At 44.2% G+C, this 27,754-nt stretch overlaps 1 protein-coding gene across 1 annotated transcript in view; it reads left to right on the top strand.

The window, feature by feature from the left end:
• LOC119404673 (mitogen-activated protein kinase kinase kinase 1) overlaps positions 1 to 20,794 on the top strand; it is a 154,202-nt gene extending 133,408 nt beyond the window's left edge. The window contains exons 14-22 of the mRNA XM_049418964.1: positions 1,273 to 1,506; positions 2,470 to 2,685; positions 2,981 to 3,356; positions 5,878 to 5,987; positions 7,914 to 8,250; positions 8,829 to 8,960; positions 9,602 to 9,744; positions 11,324 to 11,455; positions 15,523 to 20,794. Of these exons, the coding sequence (XP_049274921.1) occupies positions 1,273 to 1,506; positions 2,470 to 2,685; positions 2,981 to 3,356; positions 5,878 to 5,987; positions 7,914 to 8,250; positions 8,829 to 8,960; positions 9,602 to 9,744; positions 11,324 to 11,455; positions 15,523 to 15,693 (1,851 nt within the window). The 3' untranslated portion in view covers positions 15,694 to 20,794. The remainder of the gene's footprint in view (positions 1 to 1,272; positions 1,507 to 2,469; positions 2,686 to 2,980; positions 3,357 to 5,877; positions 5,988 to 7,913; positions 8,251 to 8,828; positions 8,961 to 9,601; positions 9,745 to 11,323; positions 11,456 to 15,522) is intronic.
• Positions 20,795 to 27,754: the final 6,960 nt, after the last annotated feature.

The following is a 27,754-nucleotide window of genomic DNA, read 5'->3' as shown; positions in this document are numbered from 1 at the left end:
GCCCAAAGGACGCACGAAAAGAACGCACACAGAACGAGCGCAAACTAATGCGTCACAGCTCGACACTTGAAGCGCACTGCTCAAAGATAAAGCAGGACGCACGAAACGAACGAACAGGTACACACAGGATGAGCGCAAACTAATTGTCACAGTTGTTACTTATTTCTGTTTGAACAGTGCGCTCCTTTCGCAAACGTGGCCGCTGCAGCGAGCGAAGTGACCTTCGTACCCCCCGCTCCACCCCACTGGCCGCCCCTTTTTTCCTCGAGATAAGCGCACGAAGGCGACCACGCCCTGTAGGGCGAAGAGCAACGGCATTCGCAGGAGCGGGGCGACGATCTTTATAGTGCGTCACGTGTGCACATCGTGCCATATATGTGGTGACTAAGAAAGCATGCTGAAGTAAATGGTGTGTATAAATAGCTTGCCGTTAGCAGCCTGGAAGACGGCACTGTTCGTGGCCTAACCGTCTAACGCCGTGCGCTGCGAAGCGAGAGGTTGCCCGTTCGATTCCGTGTGTCGGAAAGTTTTTCTGAATTATTTTTCTTTGTGGCTCTTATATATACACACACACACACACACACACACACACACACACACACACACACACACGTACATATTCGGTGCATGACGGCGGTGACGGGGACGGCAAAAATCTGCCGAGACTGTCCATATAATTGCTATCGCAATAAAAGATGAGGAGAAAGGCGGAATTTCCTATGCTTCATAATACTGAATGGAAAATGATACGTTAAGTACGAAGAGGGTACATAGACAGTGGTATGGACTAGAGAGCAAACAAGTGTGTTCATCTAGCTGAGAATGAGAGGAAGAAACAGAGGTCAGGTTATGTAATACATAGAGCAGATAGCTGGTAGTTCATAAAAGTGTTTCAAAGAATGTCATTGGAATGGAGACATAGTAGATTACAGAGGGTTAGATAATGTGATAGCATTACGGAACTTGCAGGCATAAACTTGAGTCCATTGGCCGAGAACGGTAGCTGGAGACGATTCTAAAAGGGTTTTCTTCTCCACTGAACTTCAAGTGGGGCTCAGTATGAGAATTAACAGCATCCTTATTGAGCTGGCTGCAAAAATCCACTTCTTCTGCCTTCCATTAAAAACCGTAACATCTCCCGAAATTGGCTTTTTGTGATGATCAAGACAGTGACTTTCGACTTCGGGCAATTTGGAAACACCAGAATAAAAAGTAATCCCCATTTGGATCAAAGTTAGAACTAACACAAGCTGACTGTAAACTCTTCAATAGGTGGGGCATAGTCACGTGACCGTGCTTCGCCAGGGACGTCACCTGCTTGCCGGCCTGGCCCGTCTGTGTGGCCGCTGCCCCACGTCCGTGGCCCGCATCTGGAACGGTGTATCGGCGCTACAGGGACCACAGCGTGCCCAAGTGGTGCGACTTGTGGGTGCAGCGTTGCAGGAGGCCCGCAGAAGCCGTCTCTTCTTGTGCGCAACACGCTCACCATCCGTTGAGAGGCAGCAGGTGCGTTAACAAGTCAACGTTCTGCGCACTTTTCCCGATTGTAAACGGCTACCACACACCGTGGTAAAAAGAATAAGGTTAAGCAATCCTAGCTTAGATCTTCTTGAAGTAAAAGGAATTACGTCTCGTGCACCTGAATGAGAGTAATAATGGAGTTTTGTAGCTTGAAACTCCTGATTATAGCTCACAACGTTTATAGAATCAGTTTAGTTTCATCCACATTTACTGGAAGACTGATTAATTTAACTATTCTGCTCTTCCAAGAACCATTAGCCTTTGGAATGACCTTCCTAACACCATAGCTTCCAAGAGTGACCCCGAATATTTCAGGCATCTTCTAACAGCGCATTTGTTAAAATAATTCTACTTACCCTACCTATCAAATTGTTCTTTTCATTGCCTTTATTGTTATTTAGTGCAATTTTATGTTAAAAAATTCTTTGTAATATCCATGTTACGTCACATTTGTTCTGTCATTATATTGTTCGTATTTTAATGAGTCAAATTTTTGCATAATGACCTGTCGCAGCCCTAAGTGTATTTTTTCTTGCCTCTTTTTGTTGTATATCATCTAACGTAGTGTTAATTTGCATTCTCGTATATGGTACTGTAACTTTTTATTCTTGTTCTCATTTCTGTATATATTTATACCCGTTCCTTTTGTTTTCAAGTTATTGTAAAAATTTTAAGATTTTATTGTATTACCCCCTTACTCAATGCCTCTAGGGGCCTGTAAATACTTTTAAATAAATAAATTGAAGAGGCGTGCATTCGAGGGCTGTAGCAGTGTTTTTCATCGTTTGGTCTTTGACCAGAGCTTTAGGTAGGAAAATGAGGAAATTTGCAGTTATAAGACAGGCCTTGCAGACACAAGCGTGTTGTCATTGGAGAGCTCTGGGAGGTGCCCCAATGTGTTACTGGACCGTAACCAGGTTGACGATAACCATTGATGGTGAACTGCAGGAGGAGCACCTTGTCCGTGAGCAACTGCTTCACACCAAGAAGAACTGGGCGGGCAAGGATGACGAGGAAGAAGAATGCTGTAACGGCCAGAGACCGGCATCGCTGGCCAACAGCCCGTCGCGTTCCGCCGCCACCTTCCAGCTGCCACCTCCCACCATCGACCCTGCCTTGTTTGGCCAACTGGTCCAAGCAGATGCTTCAGCACCCATCAGTGAGGTAAGTACCAGGACCATAAGTTGCTCCGTTTATAGTGTGAGAGCATTTTTGCATTTCACATCAGTCCAAGCCCAGTGCTTTGATGCAAAGCATGTCCTCACACTAGAGGACAGTTCCCTTTCTTTTCCAACTCGGTCCTAGTTTGAAATTACGTTTTTCTGATGATGAGGGTCTTCTCTGTACCACTTGGACATATAAAAACAGTCAACACAGCTGGATAGCAAATAAGGGCGTTTCATTGCCTTGCTAGGCTCGTTGTTTGGTCATGCAGGACTATTGGTTGCATCTTTTGCAGACCAAAGCGACTGCCAAGTCCTTGCAAGAAGATAAAGGCAATGTACCCATGCCAGAGAAACTTGCCGACAGCCAACACTCATCGGGTCGGTCGTCCTGGTCTTCAGAGACGTCGTCTTCTGAGAAGAAGGTCGTCGTCACAACCGAGAAGCCCACGGTGCCTGCCATGCCGCCTCAACGTGCCCCACGGAGCAGACCCAACTTCCTTCCGCTCCGCCGGCTGGCGTGTTCGCTGACGTCCCTAGGCCAGGGCCACCAGTCCTCGGCACAGACAACACCAGGAAGCGCAGTTACCTCTCCGGTGTCCTTTAGTCGAGAAATTGCAGCGCTGCCGGCAGCCAGAGCCTCATCGAAAAAGGGGGATGTCATCAACCAAGGCGAGCTTTACCTGTATCAACAATTAATTGCACAACCTAAACGACTTCATTTTAGCGCTAAAAAAGACAAACACATGAGAGATGACGGGACCAGGTCCTGTCATCTCTCATGGGTTTCTTTTTTAGCACTCATGTGTTAGTCTTTTTTAGCGCTCATGTGTTTAGCGGTCACCAGGCAACAAGTTCTTATAACACACAACCTAGTTGCTTAAGATATCTCGGCATTGATTTAAATGGACACAAGTAATTTGACCCTGAATGACTAAGCATCTTAGATCTGTGTTTGGCAGTGCAATCGACGCAGGAAACAAGAGAAAGGATGGAGAAGAGCACTGACTTGCAACTCTAGAAGAACTTGTTTTTGGGCGAGTTGGTGCCTTAGTTTGCTGAACATATCGTAAGTGGCGTGAAGCTAGGAACATGAAAAAGGACCGGAGGAAAGAGACAGAAAGAGACAGAAGTTGGCGCTCTTCTGTCTCTTTCCTCCGGTCCTTTTTCATGTTCCTAGCTTCGCGCCACTTACGATATGTTCAGCAAACTGACTTGCAACGTTTATTGCACGCACTGTCAGGGCTTAGATAGCACACCATGGCTAATGATAGCTAATGTCCGCTAGTGTTGCCATATATTGGTTAAGTAATGCAATCACAGTGGCTCACCATTTTTCCTAATGGCACATTACACTTTGTCAAAGTTGGAAAAAGCACATAAAACATGCAAAATAAAAAATAATGCTTGAAAAAACTACCACACTCGACACAAGATCAAAGCATTCTTGAAACGTTCTACTCGCAATTCTCAATAAGAGGATAGCACCCATACGCTTGTACGTAGCCCACGTTCACAGAGTGAAACACCAGTGTAATTTTTCACTAAATTTCTTAATTACCGTATTTACTCTAATGTAACGCGACCACGATTGTAACGCGAGGGGCGACTTTGCCGGTGGTCGAGCCCTCTTTGTCACTTTCTTCCTCCCAGATGAGGTCATCCTCCGTGCCATCCATATAGTTCGATATACAGCACTTTTCAAACGCGCGAACTATCATGTCGTGCGGCAGGCCGTACCAAGCAGCGGACACCCACTCGGCAACCTTCGCGGCGCTAGGTCGCTTTATCCTACCCGTAGGTGTCAAAGCCGGATCTTCTCGCATCCATTCTCCGTACAGCTGCCGCATTCTATCCTTAAATGTTTTGTTCAGGCAGACGTCTAATGGCTGCAGCACGGACGTCATACCTCTGGGAATAACAGCGAGCTGCGTCTGAGTTTCCCGCATCAGCTTCTTCACTTCGGGCGTCAGGTGACCGCGAAATGAGTCGAGAACTAGGATGGAGGCGGGGTGGAGGAGCGCACCTGGCCGTCGGCACCACAGTCTTGACCCAGTCAAGCATAAGTGGAGTGTCCATCCAACCATTTTCTTGGCAGCGGACAATCACATCCCTGGGGCACAGCTCCTTCGGGATGGTTTTGCGCTGGAAAATGATGTATGGCGGCAACTTGCGCCCATCCGCCAAGCAGGCTAGCATCACGGTTAGCCGCGTCTTCTCGTTGCCTGTTGTCCTTATGCGAACTTGGGGGGCACCTGTTTCGCTGACAGTCCTTGACATAGGCATGTCCAAGAAAACGGGAGTCTGGTCCGCGTTGCCAATGTGCCTCTAGCGGCATTTGCGACGAGCGGCGCAGGTCGAGCACATAGCGCTGAAACTCCACTAGCTTCGCTTTGCAATCTGCTGGTAGCTTCTGCCTTATCGACGTTGTTCACCGGAGGGAAAATTCATTTCTTCGCATGAACTTTTGTGCCCATCCACGTGAAGCCTTAAAGTTCTCCCGCGGGATCCCCATCTCTCGAGCTACGTCTCGGGCTTTCCACTGAATCAGCCAAACGTTGACCCCCAATAGGCGATTTCGCTGCTCAATCACAAACTCCGCCACTTTTTTTTTCGAGTTCTGTGTGACGGCCGCAACGGGGTCCACAGAAGCCTTTTCGGCCGGGCTCACTCTTGAAGAGTGCTTCACGCTGGAGCCTCCACCCACGGATAGTAGATTCCGCCACATCTAGCCGTCGAGCCGCAGCTGAGTTCCCGATTTCCTCAGCCATCAGTATTGCACTTCTCTTAAAGCGGGCATTGTACTGAACTCGTCGTGCTGCCATTTGCTTGAGCCGAAGTCGCGGGAGCACAAAGGAAATGAACCGCCCGCAAAACACGTCGCGAACAATAGGATTGGATTGGATTGGATTTGATGTTGCCAGCGTGCATATGTTGCCAGCACAAGGTTGAAAGATCGCTAGGTTTATTGTAGCCATTTTAAGGAACCAGTGGGGCGGCACCGCCAAGGCACAATTTGAAGTGCTTCGATTATAACGCGGACCCCCAAATCACTTCAGAGAGATTTTGAGAAAAACTCGCGTTACATTCGAGTAAATACGGTACTTTGTTATAGCAACTGTTCCCTTCTGATGGAATTTATGCTCAGTTAATAAGTTTTCTCTTTCCTTCTCTCTTTTCATATCTAATATAGGACCCCCCATAGTATCAACAAGGGGCTGCGACAGCAGGACAGCGCACTTTGAAGAATCAGCTTCCGAGGACGATGCCCAAGACAATGAATTCATCATTTTCAAATCTGTGGTGAGTTTTGCACCTCAGTTGTTGGGGGCACAGCTTCAAAAGACTGTTTCACTGTCGCAGTGTTGCAGATGAAGGCTCTTTCCCAAGCACTTAGCATTGGTATGTCTTTTAGGTGTAAATAGAGGTGAAGCTTATTCTCACTGTACATGATGAATTACTAACAATAACAGCTGAATTTTCTTAACCAACAAGCTGATGAGGGCAATAAAAGAAGCATTTTTTTGTCCCGAGTCCGTCATTTTCAGCATGTTCACGAGCCCATGACGACAAGTAGTTATGTCACCTGTTGCTCGACTTTTCCAGGCACATCACACATGTACATTGTCTTGAATTCGAGCTCCATTTACTGGATTGTTGTTGAATTTTCTCACTTGCAGTATTACACCCATTGCCATCAAGAGCCCACCATTACAAAGCAAGCAAAGCACCTCAATGCTACCTAAAAGATGTTGGCATTTGCAATGAATACTGACTCGACTATATCATGTGTGTGTCTTGTATGTCCTGGACATTTACAGACTTTGTTATAGTGAGAACTCTTGGAGAACATCTTTCACCCACCGAATGGAAGAATTTGTCCGGTTGTTAATATTTAATTAAAGGGGCCCTGAAACACTTTTTCAAGTAACCATCGAATGGCTTCATTGAAAAAGTTTATTGCCTCACGAATCGACCACTAGAAAAATTTTTAGAATCGGTCAAGTACAGGAGTAGTTGCAGAGATTTGTTGCACGCTGTAATTGCTTTCTCTCTTCTCTCGTCCTGAAGAGCGCGCTGGAAGCTAAGCAGGGAGGGATGGCACGGGGAAAGAAGTTACGTCATGCTTGCATCGGGACCTTGAGCACTTTTCCTTTTTGTCTTCAAACGTGCGACTTACTTTCCGTGTGAACTAGAGCACGTGCGGGCAAGTGGCGGCCTCCGTAAATATGCAGCTCACGATGCGCAAATTAGCCAATAGCGTGAAATTTGGGTATATGGCATGGTCATTTGGGTATATGGCATTATTTGTAGAAAGAAGAGGGAACGATTTCCAGCTAACTTTGTGAATTAATTGTGAATTCCAGGCCACGTGCTGCGCTATCATGTTTGGCTCGTATGTTCTCAGGAGCCTCGACTACCGATCGGCAGCGTTTTCCGACCATGCTGAAAAAGTGTTGCAGGGCGCCTTTAAGGGCGTTTGCCAAGTTAAAAGAAGTAGCCATCGCCCGCAAATGGCGATAACTCCTACATTTATTTTTATCTCGATAAAAAGAAAGGAGGACACCATGATGCCTGCAATTGGCTTTGTTTAAATCCCTCTTGTTTTCATAATTAATAGGCATCCTTGTGGTTTGATTTGGTTTTGTTTTATTGTTTACAGTAGCCACTGGAAGCCACATAGAGTAGGGGATGGAGAGGGCACTGAAAATATACAAAAACAGGTTGGAGAGAAAGCAATATGAAATAGAACTAATACATACACTAATGTGTACGCTAGACATCATAAACGAAACACTGTAATTAATTAACATATTAAAGTTAGTATAATAACATGTAGTACAACAATCAATATAATGTTTTGTGTTTAGTTTTTTTTTTTATTTATTTATCATACCCTCAGGGTACAAACGTATATTGAAAAGGTGAGGGGCAAAAGTTAACACATATAATAAAAACTTGCTTACAGATACAAAATGAACAAATACCAATAATAATACAATAACACATTTAACAAATTTCAGTCGCAATGGCAAAGGCAAAAACACACAAAGTGAATAATACAATCAAACCCACATCCTAAACCGTGATGCAAAATGTCCAAATCAAATGACGTGCGCTTCTGCTGTTCACATTATTTTTCTTTTTACTGTCCCTTGAGCACTTCTCTTTGGCAACACTCCCACAGTTCTAAAGCCCGTGCTTGCCTTCTGTTTTTGCATTCCTCAGCCGGGACTTCCCATCTCGTTTGGAGCGAGCAAAGAGGGAGCAAAAGGCTCCAGCTATGTGGAGGGCCAACACTGGCTGAGAGGCCCCGTGCTGGGTTCCGGGGCATTCAGCTCCTGCTACCAGGCGATGGACCGCAGCACGGGTACGCTGATGGCTGTCAAGCAGCTGCCCTTCTGCCGTTCATGCCAGCGTGACGACAAGGAGACAGCCGAGATCATGGGCAGCATATGGAATGAGATCCAGATGATGGCGCGTCTCGAACACCCTCACGTACTACCCCTGCTCGGTGCCACCAAGCACAAGGATCAGTACAACGTCTTCCTCGAGTGGATGGCAGGTGAGCGCACCTTTTCTTGTAGGGTAACAGATCTGTAGCACACCCACAAATGGAAGTTGGGGACATACCTGGGATATGGTTATGGGGCATCACTACTATTGGTTGGAGACAACAGTTCTTAAGCAATGCCTCCTTTGCTAGAAGCTGTATCGCCAGACGAATCATGAAAGCCCAGCGCCCAAACTGTCTTTGTAGGACGCGCACTTGTCGTGGTTAGATGCCATGCTTTGGTTCAACATTGCAAGTACTTTGAGAAACAGTGAATGGAGAGCCAGTTCAGCTCGTGTGTAGTGTGTGCGGTATGTTCTGGTTTCTGCTGAAGTATAGCAATGTTACAGTGACAGAGGCAATTATGCATGCAAGCGATGTCCGGCTTAGCTTAAACCCACTGTCGCGGTACATGGAATTCACACGAACTTTTGTGCTCAGTTCATGAATGATTTTTCGTTTATACTCTGTCACTTACCAGGCACCTTTTTTGGGAGAACGACTGTAAGACGAGAAGCTGCCATTTTACTTAGGGTTGGTGTGAGTACATATTTCCTTACTGGGTCTGTTGGTTGGTCTATTTGTGCCAGGTGGTTCGGTGGCCTCCTTGCTGGAGCGGTACGGGCCATTTCCAGAAGCCACGATCCTGCGCTACACGTACCAGGCACTCAGTGGCTTGGCGTACCTGCATGAGAACCACATTCTGCACAGGGATCTCAAAGGTGAGCACATATGTTCTAAGCAGCTATCAATCTAAGACAATTATAATAATAATATCTGGGGTTTAAAGTCCCAAAACCAAGATATGATTATGAGAGACGCCGTAGTGGAGAGCTCCGGAAACTTCGAGCACCTGGGGTTCGTTCTTTAATGTGCACCTAAATCTAAGTACAGTGGCCTCAAACATTTTCACCTCCATCGAAAATGCAGCTGCCGCGGCCTGGATTCGATCCCGCGACCTTCGGGTCAGCAGTCGAGCGCCATAACCACTAGACCACCGTGGCAGGACAATCAATCTAAGGCAACCTGTCAGCTTGAGCGTTTCATTGCATGCATTCGTTTCATGACTGAGGCTGCATGCCATGCTTTGTGCAAGGTGGGTTGAAGGTCACATGGCACTTACTTGCCAGAGTCTTTGGAATATGATAAAACATTACTTCATGTATTTTTTGTGACTATACATAAACCTAAACCTTTGTTGCTACTCTGCCACTTGAAGCTCAGTTACTGTTATTGCTACCAGCATGCAGGTTCCACAGATGCTGCTTCCCGAAGCCTTTATAGACACTTCAGTTTGTACTAATGTGCTACTGCAGGAATAGCTTATTACAATCCTCACAGAAGCAAACAAAATTTTTTTCAGGTGCCAACCTTCTTGTAGACAGCACGGGACAGCACCTGAAGATTGCCGACTTTGGCTCGGCCAGCCGCCTTCAGAGCAAGGCCACCCTGGCCGGGGAGTTTCAAGGTCAGCTGTTGGGCACGATTGCCTTCATGGCTCCTGAGGTAAGTAGGATGAACACTCAAACCTCATTATAACAAAGTCCAATTTGCCAGAAAAGTTATATCCGAAAATTCATTATAAGCGTTTATTTGTAACACTATATCAATAACAAGAGTATTATTCATTTACTTCATTATAACTGATAATTCGTTATATCCGTGTTCGTTATATCGAGTTTTGAGTGTACTGTTTTGGGTCAGCTTTACAAGACTGCAGTTAGATTATGCAGCTTTTCATTTGAGGTGTTACGTTTTAGTTGGCTATTATAATGTAAATGAAGATTACTGTGAAAGTTAGGAAGTTGCCTCATTTGTATAAATGTGCTTGCGTGGAAATTTAGTTTTATTCTTTGTTGCACGTTACTTTTACCTGTCATCTTTCAGATGTTATTGCTGTAACTCACAATTCGCAGTACAGTAAAAGCTTGTTAATGCGACACTCATTCATTCGAAAAATCGGATAATTTGGACGTGTTCTCTGGTCCCGGCCAGCATATGCATTGTTTAATGGCATCGAATTCTTGTTAATTTAATCATATTTGGCTGCAACTCGGTTAATTTGGATGATCCTCGGATGATCCGCAACTGTGCGATGCAAAGGAACGAAAACAGTGTTCGTAGACAGCCGAAATGGCCGCGGGCTTTGAAAAAGCCGGATATGCCATCCACAATCGCGTTGTTGGTACGTAATAAGGTATGGGTTCAGAGCACGTTTCGGATTTAGATACGGGGGTCTTGCCACGTTCACATCATGAACAAAGGCACCAATGAAAACTGCAGCTCTTGCACTGCTCTTATGCAAAATAATTACTGGATTTACATATTCCTCAAGAAAGTGAAAGTGCATTGATGTAATAGACATTTATTGATTGTTTTCTTGATACTTTCGGCAATTCAGCATTCAGTTTACTTGGACAGTTTTTTCGGTCCCGAGAATTTCGAATTAACGAGCTTTTACTGTATTACAAAGCAGTGTTCATGATAGGAAGAGAATCTCTCTGCACTCGATACTGCTTCAGCTCAGCCTTAGCCTCCATAGAAAGATTTTTTTATTGCAGTATACTGATGCATCAGAGTCAAAGACACATCACAGCAGCATTAAACATGTTTCAGCTCACTGTTTCACTTTGAATAAGGCATGAAGCAAAACTGTTGAGTTCTGCTACTTTACAAATGCTAGGCCACAAGCAAAATTTGTGGAAAACAGCTGCTTTGATTCTCGGGAACAATCAGCAGGTATGAACACGAGATTGAAAGAGAGAAGAAATCAAACGTCTCATGCCAGTGTCAGACAGGTTCAGTTTAAACAACACGCCGCTGTGTTGAAAAAGGAAATTTCTACCACCAATCATTTGATTCTTCCGTTGTTTTCGTGTTATGTGTCACTCCTCTGCTGTCTCCAAATATGATCCATTGGCTTGCTTATTTGAAGTTCCAGAAGCCTTTTATGCAAATCTAGCTTGGTTGTGATTTGCTTGTTCGATGGCACTTTCACTATGTTTGTATGAAGTAAAGGAAGCAAAATGGAGGTCATGTTTTTTAGCATCATTTATGAAATGCCCAATCGTGCTCATTGGTGCAGGTGCTACGAGGGGAGAACTATGGTCGGTCATGTGACATCTGGAGTGTGGGCTGCGTTCTGATTGAAATGGCCACCAATGCGCATCCTTGGGACAACTGCAACACACTGAATCACCTGGCACTCATTTACCGGGTAAGGTCTCACTGTTGCAAGCTTCTGCCGCAAAAGCTGTTAATGTCTCCACACATCTGTGGATGGCACCACTAAACTATACTCGGTTGCAACCTAAAGAAAAAGCGGCAGCTCTGCCCTCAGAAATTTGGCACACCTGTCCTTCACCTGTGAAAGACAGTCGTGATAGTTGGTTTCCGCTCAAACCTTAAGCACTTTTTCTTGGCTAATGTATATACTACACATATTAAAGGGACACTAAAGTGAAACAATGAATCTGTTTAGACTGACAAATTTTACACTGAGAACTCTAATGTCATCAATTTCACCATCATAAGTTTATTAATAGAAGAGAAGTCAAGGTCAAAGTTTTATTTTTAAATTTCGCAGCGAAATCTCCACGCGTTATGTTACGGATTTCAAAGTGTATTTTCCGTATTTTGGCGACGTTGGCTTAACGAAATTTCTTGAAATTTGGTATGTTAAGTCGCTGGCCCCCTCAAAAGACAATGCACTTCATTTTTAGCGATTAGGAACTACTTAGGCCCTAGTAGACACGGTCAAAATGTATGACGTCACGGTGATTGGTGGAGGAACTTCAAGGTGGCATTGCCACCTGCATTTTCTTTTGGTGCAGTTTTATCACTTATCGAGTGTCTTGTTGCGGCAAGGGTGGTGATTTTGGTATTGTGAAAGAGTAATTCACTAATACGAGAAAATTGCTTTTCTCTTTAGTGTCCCTTTAAGAGTTAAAGGTTCTTCATTACTACCTAAAACATTCCGTTTGGCTGAGCTGCAACGTCACAGTCCCTGATGAAATTTACTGAAACATTCAAGTTTCTGACCTAAAACTAAAGTGACTTTTAAGGGCTTGTTTTTCTTTGTTAGATACAATATTAATGAGAACTAACAGACAACAATGCCAAGAAAAGTATAGGGGGTGTAATTTCTAGTAATTAGGATATAAATGTGAAGAAAGTAAAGTGGACGAAAAGATAACTTGCCGCCGGCAGAGACCGAACCTGTGACCTTCGAATAACGCGTCCGATGCTCTACCACTGAGCTACGGCGGCGGTCATCCTCTCGTCCACTTTATGGGGTATATATGTACATTTAAGCCTAGGAGTGTTATTCAGCGCCGACCGCAGCCATAGTGGCGAGTGTGGTCAGCTGCCGGATCGTAAAAAGATCACGTGCTATGTGACGCCAACAGACAGAAAAGAGTGTTCCACACTCACCGCCATGGCTGCGGTCGGCACTAACACTTCTACGTTTAAATGTACATATATACCCCATATATGGACGAGAGGATGACCGCCGCCGTAGCTCTGTGGTAGAGCATCGGACGCATTATTCGAAGGTCATAGGTTCGGTCCCTGCTGGCGGCAAGTTATCTTTTCGTTAACTTTACTTTCTTCACATTTATATCCTAATTACTATAAATAACAGCCCCTATACTTTCCTTTGCATTATTGTCTGTTAGTTCTCATTAATATTGACCTAAAACTAGCAACACAAATGTGGTTCTGTATCTGAAACTCTGGACAAGTGCTTGACGTCACGAAAATAAGTAAGTGCTATTGGGTGGAGCATTTATGCAAGTTCACTGTGGGAGGGACAGCAATGGCTGTGGGCGAAGCTGACATTTTTTCTGAGATTGTAACAGAGTATAGTTATGAAGGCTCTCTAAGCGTTTTCCGACCCTTGTAACAACCACAAAGCTGTAATGACAGGTGCAAGCGTACCCCTTTTAATTACAAAGCTTGTTTGTTTTGGTAAGCAGGATAACTGCAGTAAATAAGATCCTGAGGAAGCACTAATTGGCAACTTGGAGGTAATGCCTGTACACCCGACAAAGCCAGAAACCACGTTGCTTTAGAAAATAATTAGGAAGAGACAAATTAGTAAAAGCTAAATGAAACGTTAGCTGCAACTAGGTAACCACATTGAAATCCCACAGCAACTAGTGCCCATAAAAGTGAAATGGGTTGTCACAAAGTCAAGCAACACCTTCAGCTGTTAATAGTGGTACTGAGGTATTGCTTCAACAGCCCGTTATGTGTAGACGTGCTCTTATATCATGTGCTCATTGTGGTATCATGGAAACTTGAAATGGAAAATGTAAGATGGTACACTTTTTACTAGTAATACTCGAGAGTGTGATTCAACACTACTCATATGGTCATTAGGAATAGTTTAGGCCCCAGAATAAATGTTTAAGCCAAAATGGTGCTACCGCCACAGACGGTGGTGTGAGCGAAAATGCTAAAATATAACTCTTCATATTTAAGGGGAGATGCGGGTCGAAAAACGCGAGTTTTCTAAAAAATTATCGATTTTTTGTTTTCACCTGTTTTGTTAAGATTAGTACCTCTACTGTTCTGAAAAAAAAAATCAATGCTGAGACTCAACTGGAAACGCTTTAAAATTGCGTCTAAAGAGCACAAGGTGGCTGTCAAAAGGCCGAAAGTGTGTCATCTTCGAGCACCTTGCAGCCGATAATGCGCCGCCGCTCGCCATTGTCGACCGCATGAGGCGAAGAGCCGAGCCTCACTGTTCAAATAACGACGGTTTCCCGCGCTGCTGCAGCGCAAGAAATAATAAAGAGACGCACGCTTTTGCCGCCTTTTTCGAGCGCCGCGACTGGCTTTAAATCACAGGGTACGGATCGGGAGCCGCCATTGGCCGCTGCGCGCCTGTGTGTGCTGTGAAGCCTACTTGCAGGATCCGTGTATCACTGAGCAGCGCAGCTGAACAACGCTTTTCTCGAGTGCTTATCCGTTATGGATGAAAAAAGCCGTAGGAAGCGCGGTCACCGGCCTGTGAAGTTTCACGCGGCGCACAAATTTCGAGGACGCCGGCGCAAATCAAAGCCGAACACTAAAACCACGAAAAGAGCGTCTGCTGCCGCAAGGCGTAGTGGCCGCCGATGCGTCCGACGAGTTTGCCGCGGCATTCGAATATGTGAGTGCCTCCCAGAAAAAGATCGGAGTCTTCGAAGACGAAGAAAAATCACAGGACGACGAGTCTTCGTTGATTGCTGATATGACAGCACTGAACATGTTGGTTTAATCGAGGGCACTCCAGTTTTGAACGTGTTCTGAAAGAGCTTGGCGTGCTCCCGCCTCATGATCTTGTTGCTCTTGGCACATCATGGGACAGCACACGCCAGAAAAAAATGTCTCAAAAACTAACAGGAGAAGCAAGGGCTCGTCGGCGTGCGCTGAAGAAAAAATCTCTTGTCGAGGAGTCAGCTCGAAAGAGCTGTGAGGGCCAAACCTATGGTGCTGGCGCATTTTAATGGCAGTGGCCACTACAAGGAGGATTTCTCTTTCTTGTGTACAAATGTAGTCGCATTCAATGACATCTTTGATAAATAAACATGCAGTTTTGACTTTAAAACTGGTTTTTCTCAAAACGCAAATTTTGTCATTTTTGTCAATGTGCCCCTCCTTTTTCGGGTACTTCTGGTGCTCAGATCTGCATGAAATTTTTCCCAAATTTTTTCCAAAGTATCTTAAATGCAATTATCTTGTTTAAGTTTCAATATTCTTATTATATAATAAAAAAAAGTTATGTAAACTTTTACTAGGGTAGGAGAAATATGAACTTCCCACGTTAAAATTTTTCACGTCTAGTACATATTTTGTATGGACTTCCTAATTAGTTATTTGCATTCCACACTTTATTTGAAACATTATGAACTATCAATTGTAAAAAATTATTGAAGTTTAGGTCTGAAAAGAGGGGGGGCAAAAGGCTTAAGTTTTTCACTTTGTCATGTTGCAGAACTAAAAGTATGCGACTTGCAAGAAAACTAATTATATATTTGAAATCAGCATAAAAAGTTCTATAAGCAGCTCAAGTTTCATTGCTCTAGGGTGAATATTAAAGAAAAGTGTCTTCGAGTAGCATCTCCCCTTAATCTGCTTATAACAGCACCTGTTACACTGTGCATTAGCCATCACTTCTGTTTAGGTAACATAGTTACAGCGGTGATACTTCCTCTTTGTAGGCACCCCTGTTTGTATCTTGCCTTTTATGTCTTTTTATTCAGAATTGTCCTCACCAACGTACTGTTCTTGCAGATCTCGTGTGCCCAGTCTCCGCCGCCAGTTCCCAAGATGCTCAGCCTTAGGACGCAGAATTTGGCTCTGCAGTGCCTTCGACTTCGATCCGAAGACCGACCACCAGCCGCTGATCTTCTGTCCCACCCTGCATTCAAGGAGGCCACCCTACACTCGGCCCAGGAGTTGTGAAGGCCCTGCGTGACCAACAGCATCAACAAGGTCGTAGCAGCAGCCATTGGTAGTCGAATGCTGGACACACTTTACTAACGTCCTTGCCACTGTGACAGGCCCTTACCCCCCAAGTGACTGTGTCTTTGTGTCAATTGCAGAACTGTGCCACATGTTGTTTTCCCACTTTTGCAAGTTGTCCTTGCACCCCACTTTTTTCTTTCCTTCTCTCCTATCAAGTGGTGCTGTTTAAAGTAATGACTTTGTCACCATGACTGCTGTCACTGCTGGTTTTTGTAATGCCAGGGCATGCATGGATTCTACACAGCATCATGGTTGTCCGAGGAAACTTTTGAGCCCTTTCGTGGTCACATATAGCATTATGCGTCTATTTGTTGCCTATTGTGCTTGTTTCTGCAGTCCAGTCACTTGGGGTCGTCTGAATTCACTCAAGGTTGGCGTTTGGTTGTGTGTCCTTTTTTTTAGGATGAGGTGGATGCATGTCGAAGTCTAGATTCCAAACGCGTTGAGAACCTACACCAAGGTAGCAATGGAAGCCAGAACTCCACTTTTGATGGATCACTTTCTGTTTGTCAATCGGTGTCTGCTCATTGGCTGAACCACTGATAACAGATGCAATGACAGAAATTTACATTCGGCCGATTCGGCCTGTAGCAGAACAGTTCTTTTGCATCCATGCAACTGTTGAACAGATTAACAAAGCAGGCACCACCAGAAACACCGTAACAGCAGTAACGGTCAATGCATAAGGGCATTTTGGCAAATGATATTGCATCAACAAAAGTCATCAATCAAGAATATACATACAACCTGTCCCTGTTGCAAGCACAGTGCACGCTTGCTTAGCATTTTTTTTTATTCAGCATGCTAGAGTGCATCTCAACACAACATGTACGCTTGTCTCTTTCTTTGTTTCTTTTTTTCTCTACCTCAGTGTGACACACCATTTAGGTACTCTTTCTTTTCTTCCTTTGTCAGCCCGTTCATTCTTTAGTCGTTTCCTTTACTGTCCGAAGCTTGGCAGGACTGATTGCTGCAACGATACCATAACAAATTCGTCTTGCCTGAATGCAATGCACTGTTGTGCATTTATATCTTTTAGATATTGAACCAGCTGAAAAAGAAGTAAAGTTTCTCAAGGTGGCATACATGCTGATTACCATTCAGTGCAACCACGGAGGAGTTTGTGGCTTTGAAGATGATGACTAATGAATGCCAGAAGGCAGAGAGAAAGAAAAACGATCCTGTTTGCACCTTGAAGAAAAAAAGAGCTTTCAGTCCTGCCCGTGACCTATGTGTTTTAATATCAAAGTGTGTGCCAAAAGAAGTATATATGCGAGAGAAAAGACAAAAAACGAAAAAAAAAGAGAAGTGTACTTAATGTAACGTGTCTTGTCATGCATCCTAGTTTTTGTGTGTGTTCAATTTTTCTGTTGCTGCTGCCATTGCCTCAGTTCCACGCTGTGGTTTCTTAGCATGGTACAACAACAGTCTTCTTTTTTCTTTCTTTCTTTTTTTTAAAATTTGTTTGTCACTGCTGGAAACAGTGTTTTGTATCCTTTTGGTATGACATGACATGCGAACGGAGCAGTGTGATTTACTTGCACGGATAGCAGTACTTGGCTGCCTTGCAGAGAGGGTCACTCGTTTGTGACACTTGGCAAAGACAAAAGCTTGTTTTTTTCCGTCGGTTGGAAGCTGTACATTTTTTTTCGGTTTGTGTTGGTTCGTATACACCTCAGCACAGTCTCTTTGCTGCCGTAATGTGGTGCAACAAACATGACGTGGAAAGTCGCAGATCACATTGCAAAACAACAAGGAAATAAAAAAAAGCAGTCATTCAATTTGCATTCAGATTGGTGAACATGTATCCCAAATGTGGTGCACACAGAGTGAAGAGTTATAAAATGTTAACCCAGGTAATTCATCAGCTCACTCGAGTACCCAATTTGTATAATTTAATCAATGTTTAATTAAACCATTTGACATTATTTTTGGATGCAGTGTCAGTTTTTTCCAGAATAAATCTCAACTACTCATCAGCAGTGCTGTCTCTCAAAGAAATACAACATTTCACTGTAACACCACGATTCCTTTCACTGAAAGGAAGCACAGCATCCAAACGTGTTGGCGTTTTAACGTGTACAATTTGTGTCACTTGGCAGTACAGTAGACTGTGCTGGGTTGTTTAATGGATACAACTTTCTTGGGCATAGAAGCCTATCTGCTGCCCTATTTTATTTGTTATTGTTCCCCTTTGACATGTGCAATTAGCATTAGGACTGCAATCATCATGCAGTTTTTTAGTGGTGCACCCACAGCAATTGGACACAGCTTTTACACTTTGCCAGAGGCACAGTTGTTCTTGGTACCAACAGGGATGTCGTTAATACCGTCGCCCAGTATGGATTTTGGTATGGCGCACATTTGACCTTTTTTCTTACGCCTATCTTTTTCTTTTTTTTTTTTTTTGGCTGTCACGTCACAACTTGTGTGACAACGTACTCGTCATATCACAACTTGTGTGATGTGACGCTTGTGTGCAGTGGCACCTTTTCTTTTGTCCTCCCCTATCTTGTGGATAATCTTAGTCACTTATTTGAAGAGCGCAATGGCTGATGTCGAAGTAAAGTTTTGGAAAATAGGTCGCCATCAGAAAGCTCTTCTTTGTTGGCAAATATTCTCAAACTGTGCTGGTCACTTCTGTTATTTCAAAAGTGAGGTTGTTGCATGCATTGCATGTCTATTTATAACTTAGAAAGCATGGATACCTGAAACAAAAAAGGAAAAAATCGTGGGCGATCTATGCAAAAAAAATAGAACAGGATGTTGCACAGGTGTTACTTGTTCAGGAAATTGAACTTATTTTTTTTACTTCATTTTTGCTGGTCGTGTGCAAATTTTCTGAAACATTGTCGCCATACATTGCTGCATCACCAGTTCTCACTTTCACATCATTTTTCATTTTTTTCTTGTCATCAGAGACACCAGCAACGTTTCGTCATGGGCTAAGCCAACCAATTTGTGTGTTGTCATTCATCATATTTATTTATTTTGCTCATGAATGGTCCTTGGGGAAAAAAACTTTCACCACTTGCAGAAAGTCATTTTCATAGGCACTCTGTTATAGAACATTGCTCATTTATTATCACGGTTAACACAGAATATCTCAAAACATCAGGAACGCTACAGAGTGTGCCAACAGCGTGTTACCGACACAACTTATCAAAACAACGCCGCATGCCAGGGGCTTGTGCCTAGCACATGCACCTTCGAACCCCGTTAACCCTGTGCAAACCAGGACTGCTTTCTCGGCAGATCACTGCTGGGGATGAACAGATCTTTTTTCAAAAAGAGCTGTAAAATGCGGTACTATGTGGATATGTTGCAAAAATGTTGCGCGACATCGAAAGATGCTTACCCCTCAACAAAGTGCAATGTTCTGCTGCGTTTCATCATTTGAAGAAAAGCCTCACCCAAGTGGTCAGCTGAAACTGTGGTCCCTCGTTCACTGAGCACACTCCTTTTGGTGAGGTAACACAGGTGAATCGCCACAGGATAATTAAAATTAAAATGACTGTTGGCTAAAAATTTTTCATTGTGGTATAGAAACCTTTTCATGTGGCTCTTGGCTGAGCCCAAGGGACCATTTTTTTTTTTTACTTGGGACCAGAAGATAAAGGACTTCCTTCGAAGCAACTCTACAATGCAGCACTTGCGTATTGTTTTGTTCATCATCTCCGGTTTACTGAAATCACCCAGTGCTTTGTTTTAAGCTGATAGTTATTTAAAGAAATGACTTTTGGGTAATCAGGTATTTTGTCCTTTTTTTCCTTCTGTTTGTGTCGTTATTTCATATGATTTATCTAAATTGGGTGGTCCTCATGGCACAAGGCACTATTTGTCATAAAATGTTTTCTGGACATGTTAAATTCATTATTTTTTTTCTTTTGCCTCATCGGAATCATCGTTTGGTACAGAATTTTGTGTCACTAGTGGTAGTAAAAATTGTAGCTATTGCCATGTGACAACCTTTTTTTTTCGGTGCCACTTTGGAAAACACCAGCACTGGCGTATTAGACACGCACACAGCACATGATGCTCCAGTCTCATATTTTTACAAGGACATGTATGTGAGTGAAAGGGTAAAAAATGAAGAACAGTGTGTATTGTTAACAGCTTCAGGAAAATTATGCCTGCAGAGCTTAATATATTTGCCAAACTTAAGTTTGCGTTATTAAATTCTGAAAAGGAAGTAGTGAAGGAAGCAGACATGTGATTCATGGGCTCCGAAACATTTCAGACATAAGACATGACTACACTGCATATTTTCACTTTTTGCTGCTTTTATGGAGCTCTCAGCAGTGCATTATGCATATGTCTTAAAAGCACATGAATCTTGCATTGTTGCCTCTAATCATATTGCTTTTTCATCATAACACCATACAGTGTCCCAGTAAAAAGCATACCAACAGTCTGCATGTAGTACATGATGGGTTGCTTAAGCCAGCTGCTTTTCTTTTTTTTTAATACAATGTAAAAGACAAGCAGATGAAACAAATCAATGTTGCAATTTTTTATCCTCACTCACTACATGTCTGCATGTGATACACAATACTTCTACATGCGGGTTGGTTGTCCTTTCTTTTTTCTTTTTTTTCTTGGCATGACTGCAATCTGTGTGTGTTGGTCTGGGAAAGAAAGAAATAATCATGCAAAAAAAAGTGCATTTATTTCGTTGTGGGTGCCACTGGTACGCCGTGGCTAACTTGTGGAAATGGTGAATTTCTTTCTTCCAAGCAGTAGTTTATTCTTATTTTTTTAATCTCCTAGCACCCCCCCAAGAGATTAGTACCTGAAAATCATTGACAGTGCCTTATGTCCTTTGTCTGCCATGAAGAGTGATCGTGAAGCAGTATTTTTGTATAACTCAATTGCATTTGTTGATCCTTTATGCCCTTTTTTTTTACATAATGCATGCACATATTGTAGCTTTTATACAAGTGTTGCATACTTTACACTGCTCTCACTATAATGAGGGGCCATAACGTGTTTGATACGTGTGTGCCAATTAAAAATATTTGAAAGCATCTCAAGAGAAGACTCTTCTTTCTGCCTCCTACAATGGCATTGTGCTGTTTTGCCTTGCAAATCGTACAGACATACATACACAAGGAGACACACAAACATATGAGCGCTGTTATACGAGCATTATAGGGGACTATTACCTGGATAAGTAAATTCCTTCTGGGGTATTAAAAGTTCAATCTTTAGTACTGACAACTACTCTCGAACTTGTAGAAACTACACTAGAGCACTGCACGGGCCCGGGCCGGCTCGAAAGCCCGGGCCCAGCCCGCGGGCCAGGCCGGGCCGTCCGAAGCGTTTTCCGGCGGGCCCGGGCTGGGCTCGGGCTTGAAAGTGCGGGCCCGGGCCGGGCCCGGGCTTGAAGCCGCGGGCCTGGGCCGTGCCCGGGCTTGAGGCTGCGTGCCGGGCCGGACTCAGACCCGCTCATTAAAAGGCGTAAGTCGGGCCTTCGAGCACACGCGAATGTTATGCATTCCATGGTCTAAGGTATACTGTGCCAAGCTGAAGTGACATGTATATATATATATATATTAACAGCATTAACAATGGGCCAGATCATGGTTGTTCCCATGGGAGGCATAAAGATTTCGGTCTTTTATTCGAGGTTGACACATACGATACATTTCATTTATATTCCTTCGTATTACGTGCCAAAACCACGATATGATTACGAGGCACGCCGTAGTGGCACCGAATCAATTTCGACCACCTCGAGTTCTCTAACGTGCACCTAGAGATAAGTATATACACGGGTGTTCTTGCATTTCGCCCCCACCAAATTGCGGCCGCCGTGGCCGCGGGAATCGCACCCGCGTCCTAGGACTTAACAGCGAAACAGGACTGAGCTACCACCGTGGGCAATGCAACATTTCAATGCATGTACACACCGGATTTTCCGTCCGATCGCCCGCTACAAAGCGCACGGCATTATTAATAATCATCATCAACAACTAATATCCTCTAGCGGGCCCGGGTCGGGCCTGGTCATGAACAAGCGCGCCCTGGATTAGTTTAGCAATGAACGCCCGGGCCGGGCCCGGGCTTGGAACGACGAGCCCGGGCCGGGCTCGGGCTAGGTACGGTCAAGTACGCCCGGGCCTGGGTCTGGCTCGGGCTGGGTTCGGTCATGTACGCCCGGGCGAGGGCCGGGCCCGCGCTTGGAACCACGGGCCCGGGCTGGGCTCAGGCTTCATAAAGCGGGCCCGGGCCGGGCCCGGGCCGTAAAATCCAGCCCGTGCAGTGCTCTAAACTACACTACCTGTGTCTTGTACATAAAATAATTACATTTAGCAACCATGAAGGTTAGGAAACACAGTTTTAAATTTTATGCTGAAGTTTGTCTCGAAATCCCGGACCAGATGCCATCGACATCATGGCAAAGTGCGAGGTATGCTGACAAGTAGCGATCAAGCTAAGGTGTGATGACACTGGAACTGGTTAGTTTAGACTATTACGAAACTCTGATGCCTGCCAGTGCATTTTCTAGGGCTCAGAAGACTTGAACCTTCGTATATCATTAAAGAAAAATTAAACTAACTCTAAAGTTTTGTAGGTAGACATTCATGGAGCATTGGTGACGGCACCGCTTTGAAGTTTGAACATTACATACAGTGGCAACCTAAATTCATAAGCAGCAAGACTGGAAGTGCTAACATGCCACAGTCAAACCCAACAATATCAAACTCTGGTAAATTGAATTATCCTTTATACCGAGACTATTTTCGAACACAACAATGTTTTAACGTTGATGTAGAAGGAAATTTATGCTACATCGAATAAAAAAAAAAAAAGCCGAAACACTTGATATATCAAACATCGGGCATGTGCAATACGCCCAAAGACGTCCGCTTTGCCCTCACAAGAAGTTGGCTTTTTCTTACGCAAGGGGAGTTTCCCACGTGCATTTAGGAGAGTGAGCGGTGTTATTAGGAGGGCGCTGCACAGAGTGAGTAGAAACTACCACTTGCCCTTGCCATCCCATGCTTTCTCCCATGATTCCTTGTTGCGGCAGTCGTGCAGGGTCGCTGTTCGCTTCTCAGCTTCCTTTGTTAACACAATGGCAGCCGTAAAACGAAAGGACCTGGCTGTTTTCCGCAAAAGATGGCGATAATTAACGCAGTCGAACGCAGATAAAAGAAGTCTGATGTCGTCGCTGCATACAACATCCCAAGAAGCACGCCGAGTATGATAATGAAAAACAATGCAACATTAGGACCAAGGCAGACTACAGGATTCTGGCGCACGACGAGTACGCACAGCTGCGTACTAAGGCACTGCGTCACTGTTTACATCAATACCGTATTTTTCTCTCCTACAATCCGTGCCTGCATATAACCTGCATCCCCAGCTACAAACTGCAGAAAAATTAACACTAAAAAAAATCCCATGCATTGCCGTAAGCTGTCTTCCTTGAATTATTATCAAGCAGCACCTTGAAGCCAACTTGCATACCGAATTCGCATCGAAAATATGGTAAATTCTTTAAAAGTTCTATATCGAATTATAAGACTATACGATACACCGTTTTTTAGCGAGTTCGATATATGCGGCTTCGACTGTATTACAATCACATCAGCTATATACAGGTCACATGACCCTGTCATGACGTTTTATAGCTAGGTAGTTTTCTCAAGTTCCTTCATAAATTCCCTATAGTCTTGCAGCCTGGAAAAATGGTACACATGAATGTACGGGCCTCACCGATATGGCATAGCCTTCAATTCGGCAGAATGGGTGGCGGGCCTGCTTTCATTTCCTCATTTGCCTTTTTATGACGCGTGTCGCACATACCCTACTTTGGCGCTGTCTTGAGGATATTAAGCTGAGTACGGTCTGGTCTGTGTGTTGCATGCCGTTTCGCGATATCCCATGCATGCTGTAGGCGTATAAGGTAGGTGTCTGATATACAGACAGCCTCTGCCCTCGGCCATGCCCCAAACTACACAAAGAAAAAAATTGCTCTGTGGAACATTGAGTTGATGCCCATAACTGGTTATAAAAGAGGTGGTCTAATCTCGGCAGCCATGGTGAGGTCAAGCTTGGATTTTGCAAAACTGCGAACTACTGCAAAGGAAATAATATTCTTACTGAAGATGATTGTTGCCAGGTTCAGAATACCCGAGGTGGCAACCCTCCATTTATAGGGTTTTATATCTAAAAGGCACTCACTAAAAAAAACAATGTAAAAAAACGAGTGTGCCACAAAAATGAAATCCTCCTTTGTCTCATTTTGCAAACAGGTTTTACAGTGCGATATAAGACAATACGGGCAGACCATTCTACAGAACCGTATACAGCACAGGCTGTATTCATGACGACATAAACAAAAAATAATAAAATTTCTGTTCTACAAAAACTGCCGTTTTCTGCATACGAACTTTGCGTTTTTATTTTACAAAAGGTGCGTTCTCCGATTTACAGATAGTGGTGTTTTCAATTAACAAAAACCGCTCTTATTCATTTAATGGCTTTGCTACTTAAAGGTTACATAAAAAAATGACAATGCATTTGTTTTACAGAACTGGCTGTTTCGAATTAACAGACTAGTGAAGGACAAATCTTTACCTTCAGTTTTATCCACAAGCACAGAACAACATCTTTTGCAGTGATATAAATAAATCTGGAACCAGATACCCCTATCCATGGGCATCGGCAGGGGGTGCAAAAGGGGCACTTGACCCCCTCAAGCCACACCAGCAATTGCCCCCCCCCCCCCCCCAAGCTACACTATCACCATCTCCCCCCCCCCCCAACCGCTATGCGACACGGGTCTGCACCCCCAAGACAAAATCCTGCCAACACTCATGCCACTATCCCTTCCCTGCTTCCTACCCAGTGAACCAAAAATATCCCATCGACATCTATGGTACGTTTCTCCTATTCATTGCGAATGTCTTTTAGATATCCACAGAAATCCAAACTACAAATGTTATACATACCACAACTATAAAAAGCTCTGCTGTGTTAGGTTGCAAGTAAGTTGCACATGGATGCTGAGTGCACATATACTAGTCATACATAAACATTGTCATTTAGTAAATGAGAACTTTTTTCCGTGCCCTTCACAGACTTGCTGCACGTAGTTGGTACGTTAGATACAGACCTGCGGTCCCACTGCAGTCTTGCTCACTACCGCTGTGCCATACTTTATAGAAAGCATCAAAGGCGTGAGGCTGGCCTGATTGCTGTCATCATAATAGATATGTGTGAAGGTGTTCAGTGTGCATGTACACACATTCATCGGCTGGTGTCTAAAATGCCAAGCCTAGTGACAAATACATAGACCCTATCTGACAACTGTGGTCATAAATGAGGTGGATGGCACATTTGCAAAACAGTATTATAACAGTATGTAGCCTTCCTTTGTTAAATTCAGTTACATATAAATCCACAATGCAGAAAACCTGCATCAATGTAGCTTCTCTATTGTAGAATATTACGTGCCTTTTACGAGTAAAAGTGGAGACACTTTCATAAAAGGCTATTTGTTTTAATTTCAGATGTTAACTAAAGCTGCCTTGCTGTGGTAGCCCTTTTAGAAAATAGGGCATGTCAGTATAAAAGTTCGAGACAATTTTCTGTTGAAATTAATAATTTTCGACATGCAAGCAGTTATTTTTGTCAACGCAAGGACAAGGTGAATACAGACATAGTACACTTTATAGCTTGCATTTCCATGATGCTATGTGTGCCACTTACTTTTTAACTCCAGACTGTGCCCTCGATCAAGCTGTAGTTTTTCAACCACAATGTGTTTTGCCATTACGCAGGCCCGTAGCCAGGAATTTTTTTCTGGGGGCGCCCCACTTGCTGAAAGGCTTCACTATTTGAGAAAAACGCCTATCTTCATTATTTATTTTCGGTAAAACACCATGTATCATAAAAATTTCGGGGGGGGGGGGGGGGGGCTTCCCGGCCCCCCTCCCCCCCCCCCCCCTGGCGTTTGTGAATGCTGAATTGGTTATAATGGCTACATGAAGAATCAATCAGGAGGTGTAAAATTGCACTTTCGATAACGATAAGCAGAAAGACAAAATTTCGGTAATCAACTTACACAATCTGCAGTTCTGACTGGACGTCATTTATTTATGACCATCTAGTCAACAAGCAATGTGGTTACTGTATTTCTGCACCCTTCACTTAAGGATACAAGGCTCTCACTCGTCCGTTGTCGGACTTAAGTAGAATATACAAAAAGGCTAAAAGCTAAGTACTCAACCAACGCACAACTTGTTAATAGAACGCAGTGCATTGCACGCACTAATAACACAAGTACGCTGACTCAGTTTATTTGCTGTAAATTTAGGAATGTTGGCGTATACAGTGGCCCCAAAATAAGATCGTCAACTAACCTAAAAAATAACATAAAACGTCGCAACGGTTACAGGTCGGAACGTTGGCTTAGCAGCATAGCAGCATTGTCGCGCGCGTTAGCTGCATCACAAAGTTTTCGATTAAGGGCAAGATTTCCAAACACGATACAACAACAAAGCACTCACGAAAGCTGAAGTGTACTCCATCCTGCGTAGCAGCGAAATCTGTCAGCGCGCGCAAGAAAACTTGGTGAGGCCGGCAGGCAAAGGATGCACGCTGAAACAGACGACACGGAACCATTCTTCGGGAGTACTTTCGAAAAAAAGAAGCGGGAAAGTGCTGAAATCACTGAAACTGCTGAAACCTTGAAGAGTGTGCGCTTAAAAAGTTGTTGTAAAGATTATACAATAAAAAACTGGTTATTGTAACAAATTATTTTCTATTTTACTTATTATTCGCACTTTTAATATAGTTAAAAATGTTCATCGCGGCGGCCTTCCTCTAGCGCTATTGGCGCCACGTTCAAATCCACGAACTTCATTTCAAAGCTTGGTTCATTCGTCGCCGTAGCGATATGTCCATTTTCATGAGAAATCAGAGTATCCGTTTTGCTTTCTCGTGAAAATAATGTCCGCTTCTAAGGGTACTCTGTCTCAAACCCTTTTCTAAGAATTCTTTGTTTTTTTTTTCTTTCACCCCCCCCCCCCCCCGAAAAAAAATCCTGGCTACGTGCATGATACATATATATGATAAAGAGAAATTCTGGCTACCGTAATAAAAATTGTGAAAAACTTCCCACTACAACATAGGAAACAAAACAAATATTTATTTTCTCCTAACAGTTTTGACCGCCAGCCTTCTTCGGAGGATATAAGTGACATGACATGGCACAACCCGCTGCCAGTGGCGTAGGCAGAAATTTGTTTCGGGGGTGGCACCCGCTTGATCCGACATGGGGTCCTGGCACGTAAGTGTGGTCGAGAGTTTCGGGGGGGGGGGGGGGGCGGTGTCCCGGTGTGCCCCTCTCCACCCCCGGCTACGCCACTGCCCGCAGTACATGGGCCGCCCACCCTGTTTGGAGGCCAAACGAGAATTTCAAAAAGAAAAAGAAAAAGGAAAGAAAAAAATTTGCAGTGGCTTAGCTCGGCTATGCCAGGATATACGTAGCGTTAGCAAAGGGTCAGCTGATTATTCTTAGCTTTCCAGATTGTCTAGGATTATTAGCCTTCTGTTCATTCTTCGTACGCTGAACCGCCAATTGCCAGGCAACTACTGCGGGATCAGATGAGATAAGCTTCTCGGCTCTTCTGCGCCGTTGAGCAGCATTTGCGCTCTCCTTCTCCATGGCGTTACCCACCTGCAAACGCCAGTCAGAGGCGCTATCAAGCGGCTCCAGCGCAGTGTCAGACGGCGTCTGCACAGCGAAGGCGAATAGCTTCGCGCGCGCCGGCGCCAGTGTGTCTGCCATGGCTACGACGCCACTCCTCCCGAACGCGCAGACCAGCAGCGGCGAGTCGCGCGCGGCGGTGGCGGAGAGAGCGTGAGATGCCGGCTCCGGTGAGCCAGCTGTGTGACATCATTGATCCTCGCGCATGCGCAGCACGGCTCATGAGGATCCACGCGAAATCGGCTCCGGCTAGGCAAGTGTAGCTAACGCTAC

This window comes from Rhipicephalus sanguineus, chromosome 9 (genome assembly GCF_013339695.2).
Source record: "Rhipicephalus sanguineus isolate Rsan-2018 chromosome 9, BIME_Rsan_1.4, whole genome shotgun sequence".
NCBI classification, from domain to species: Eukaryota; Metazoa; Arthropoda; class Arachnida; order Ixodida; family Ixodidae; genus Rhipicephalus; species Rhipicephalus sanguineus.
The sequence above is the reverse complement of the archived record's forward strand: the minus strand, read 5'-3'. Positions and strand labels throughout refer to the sequence as shown.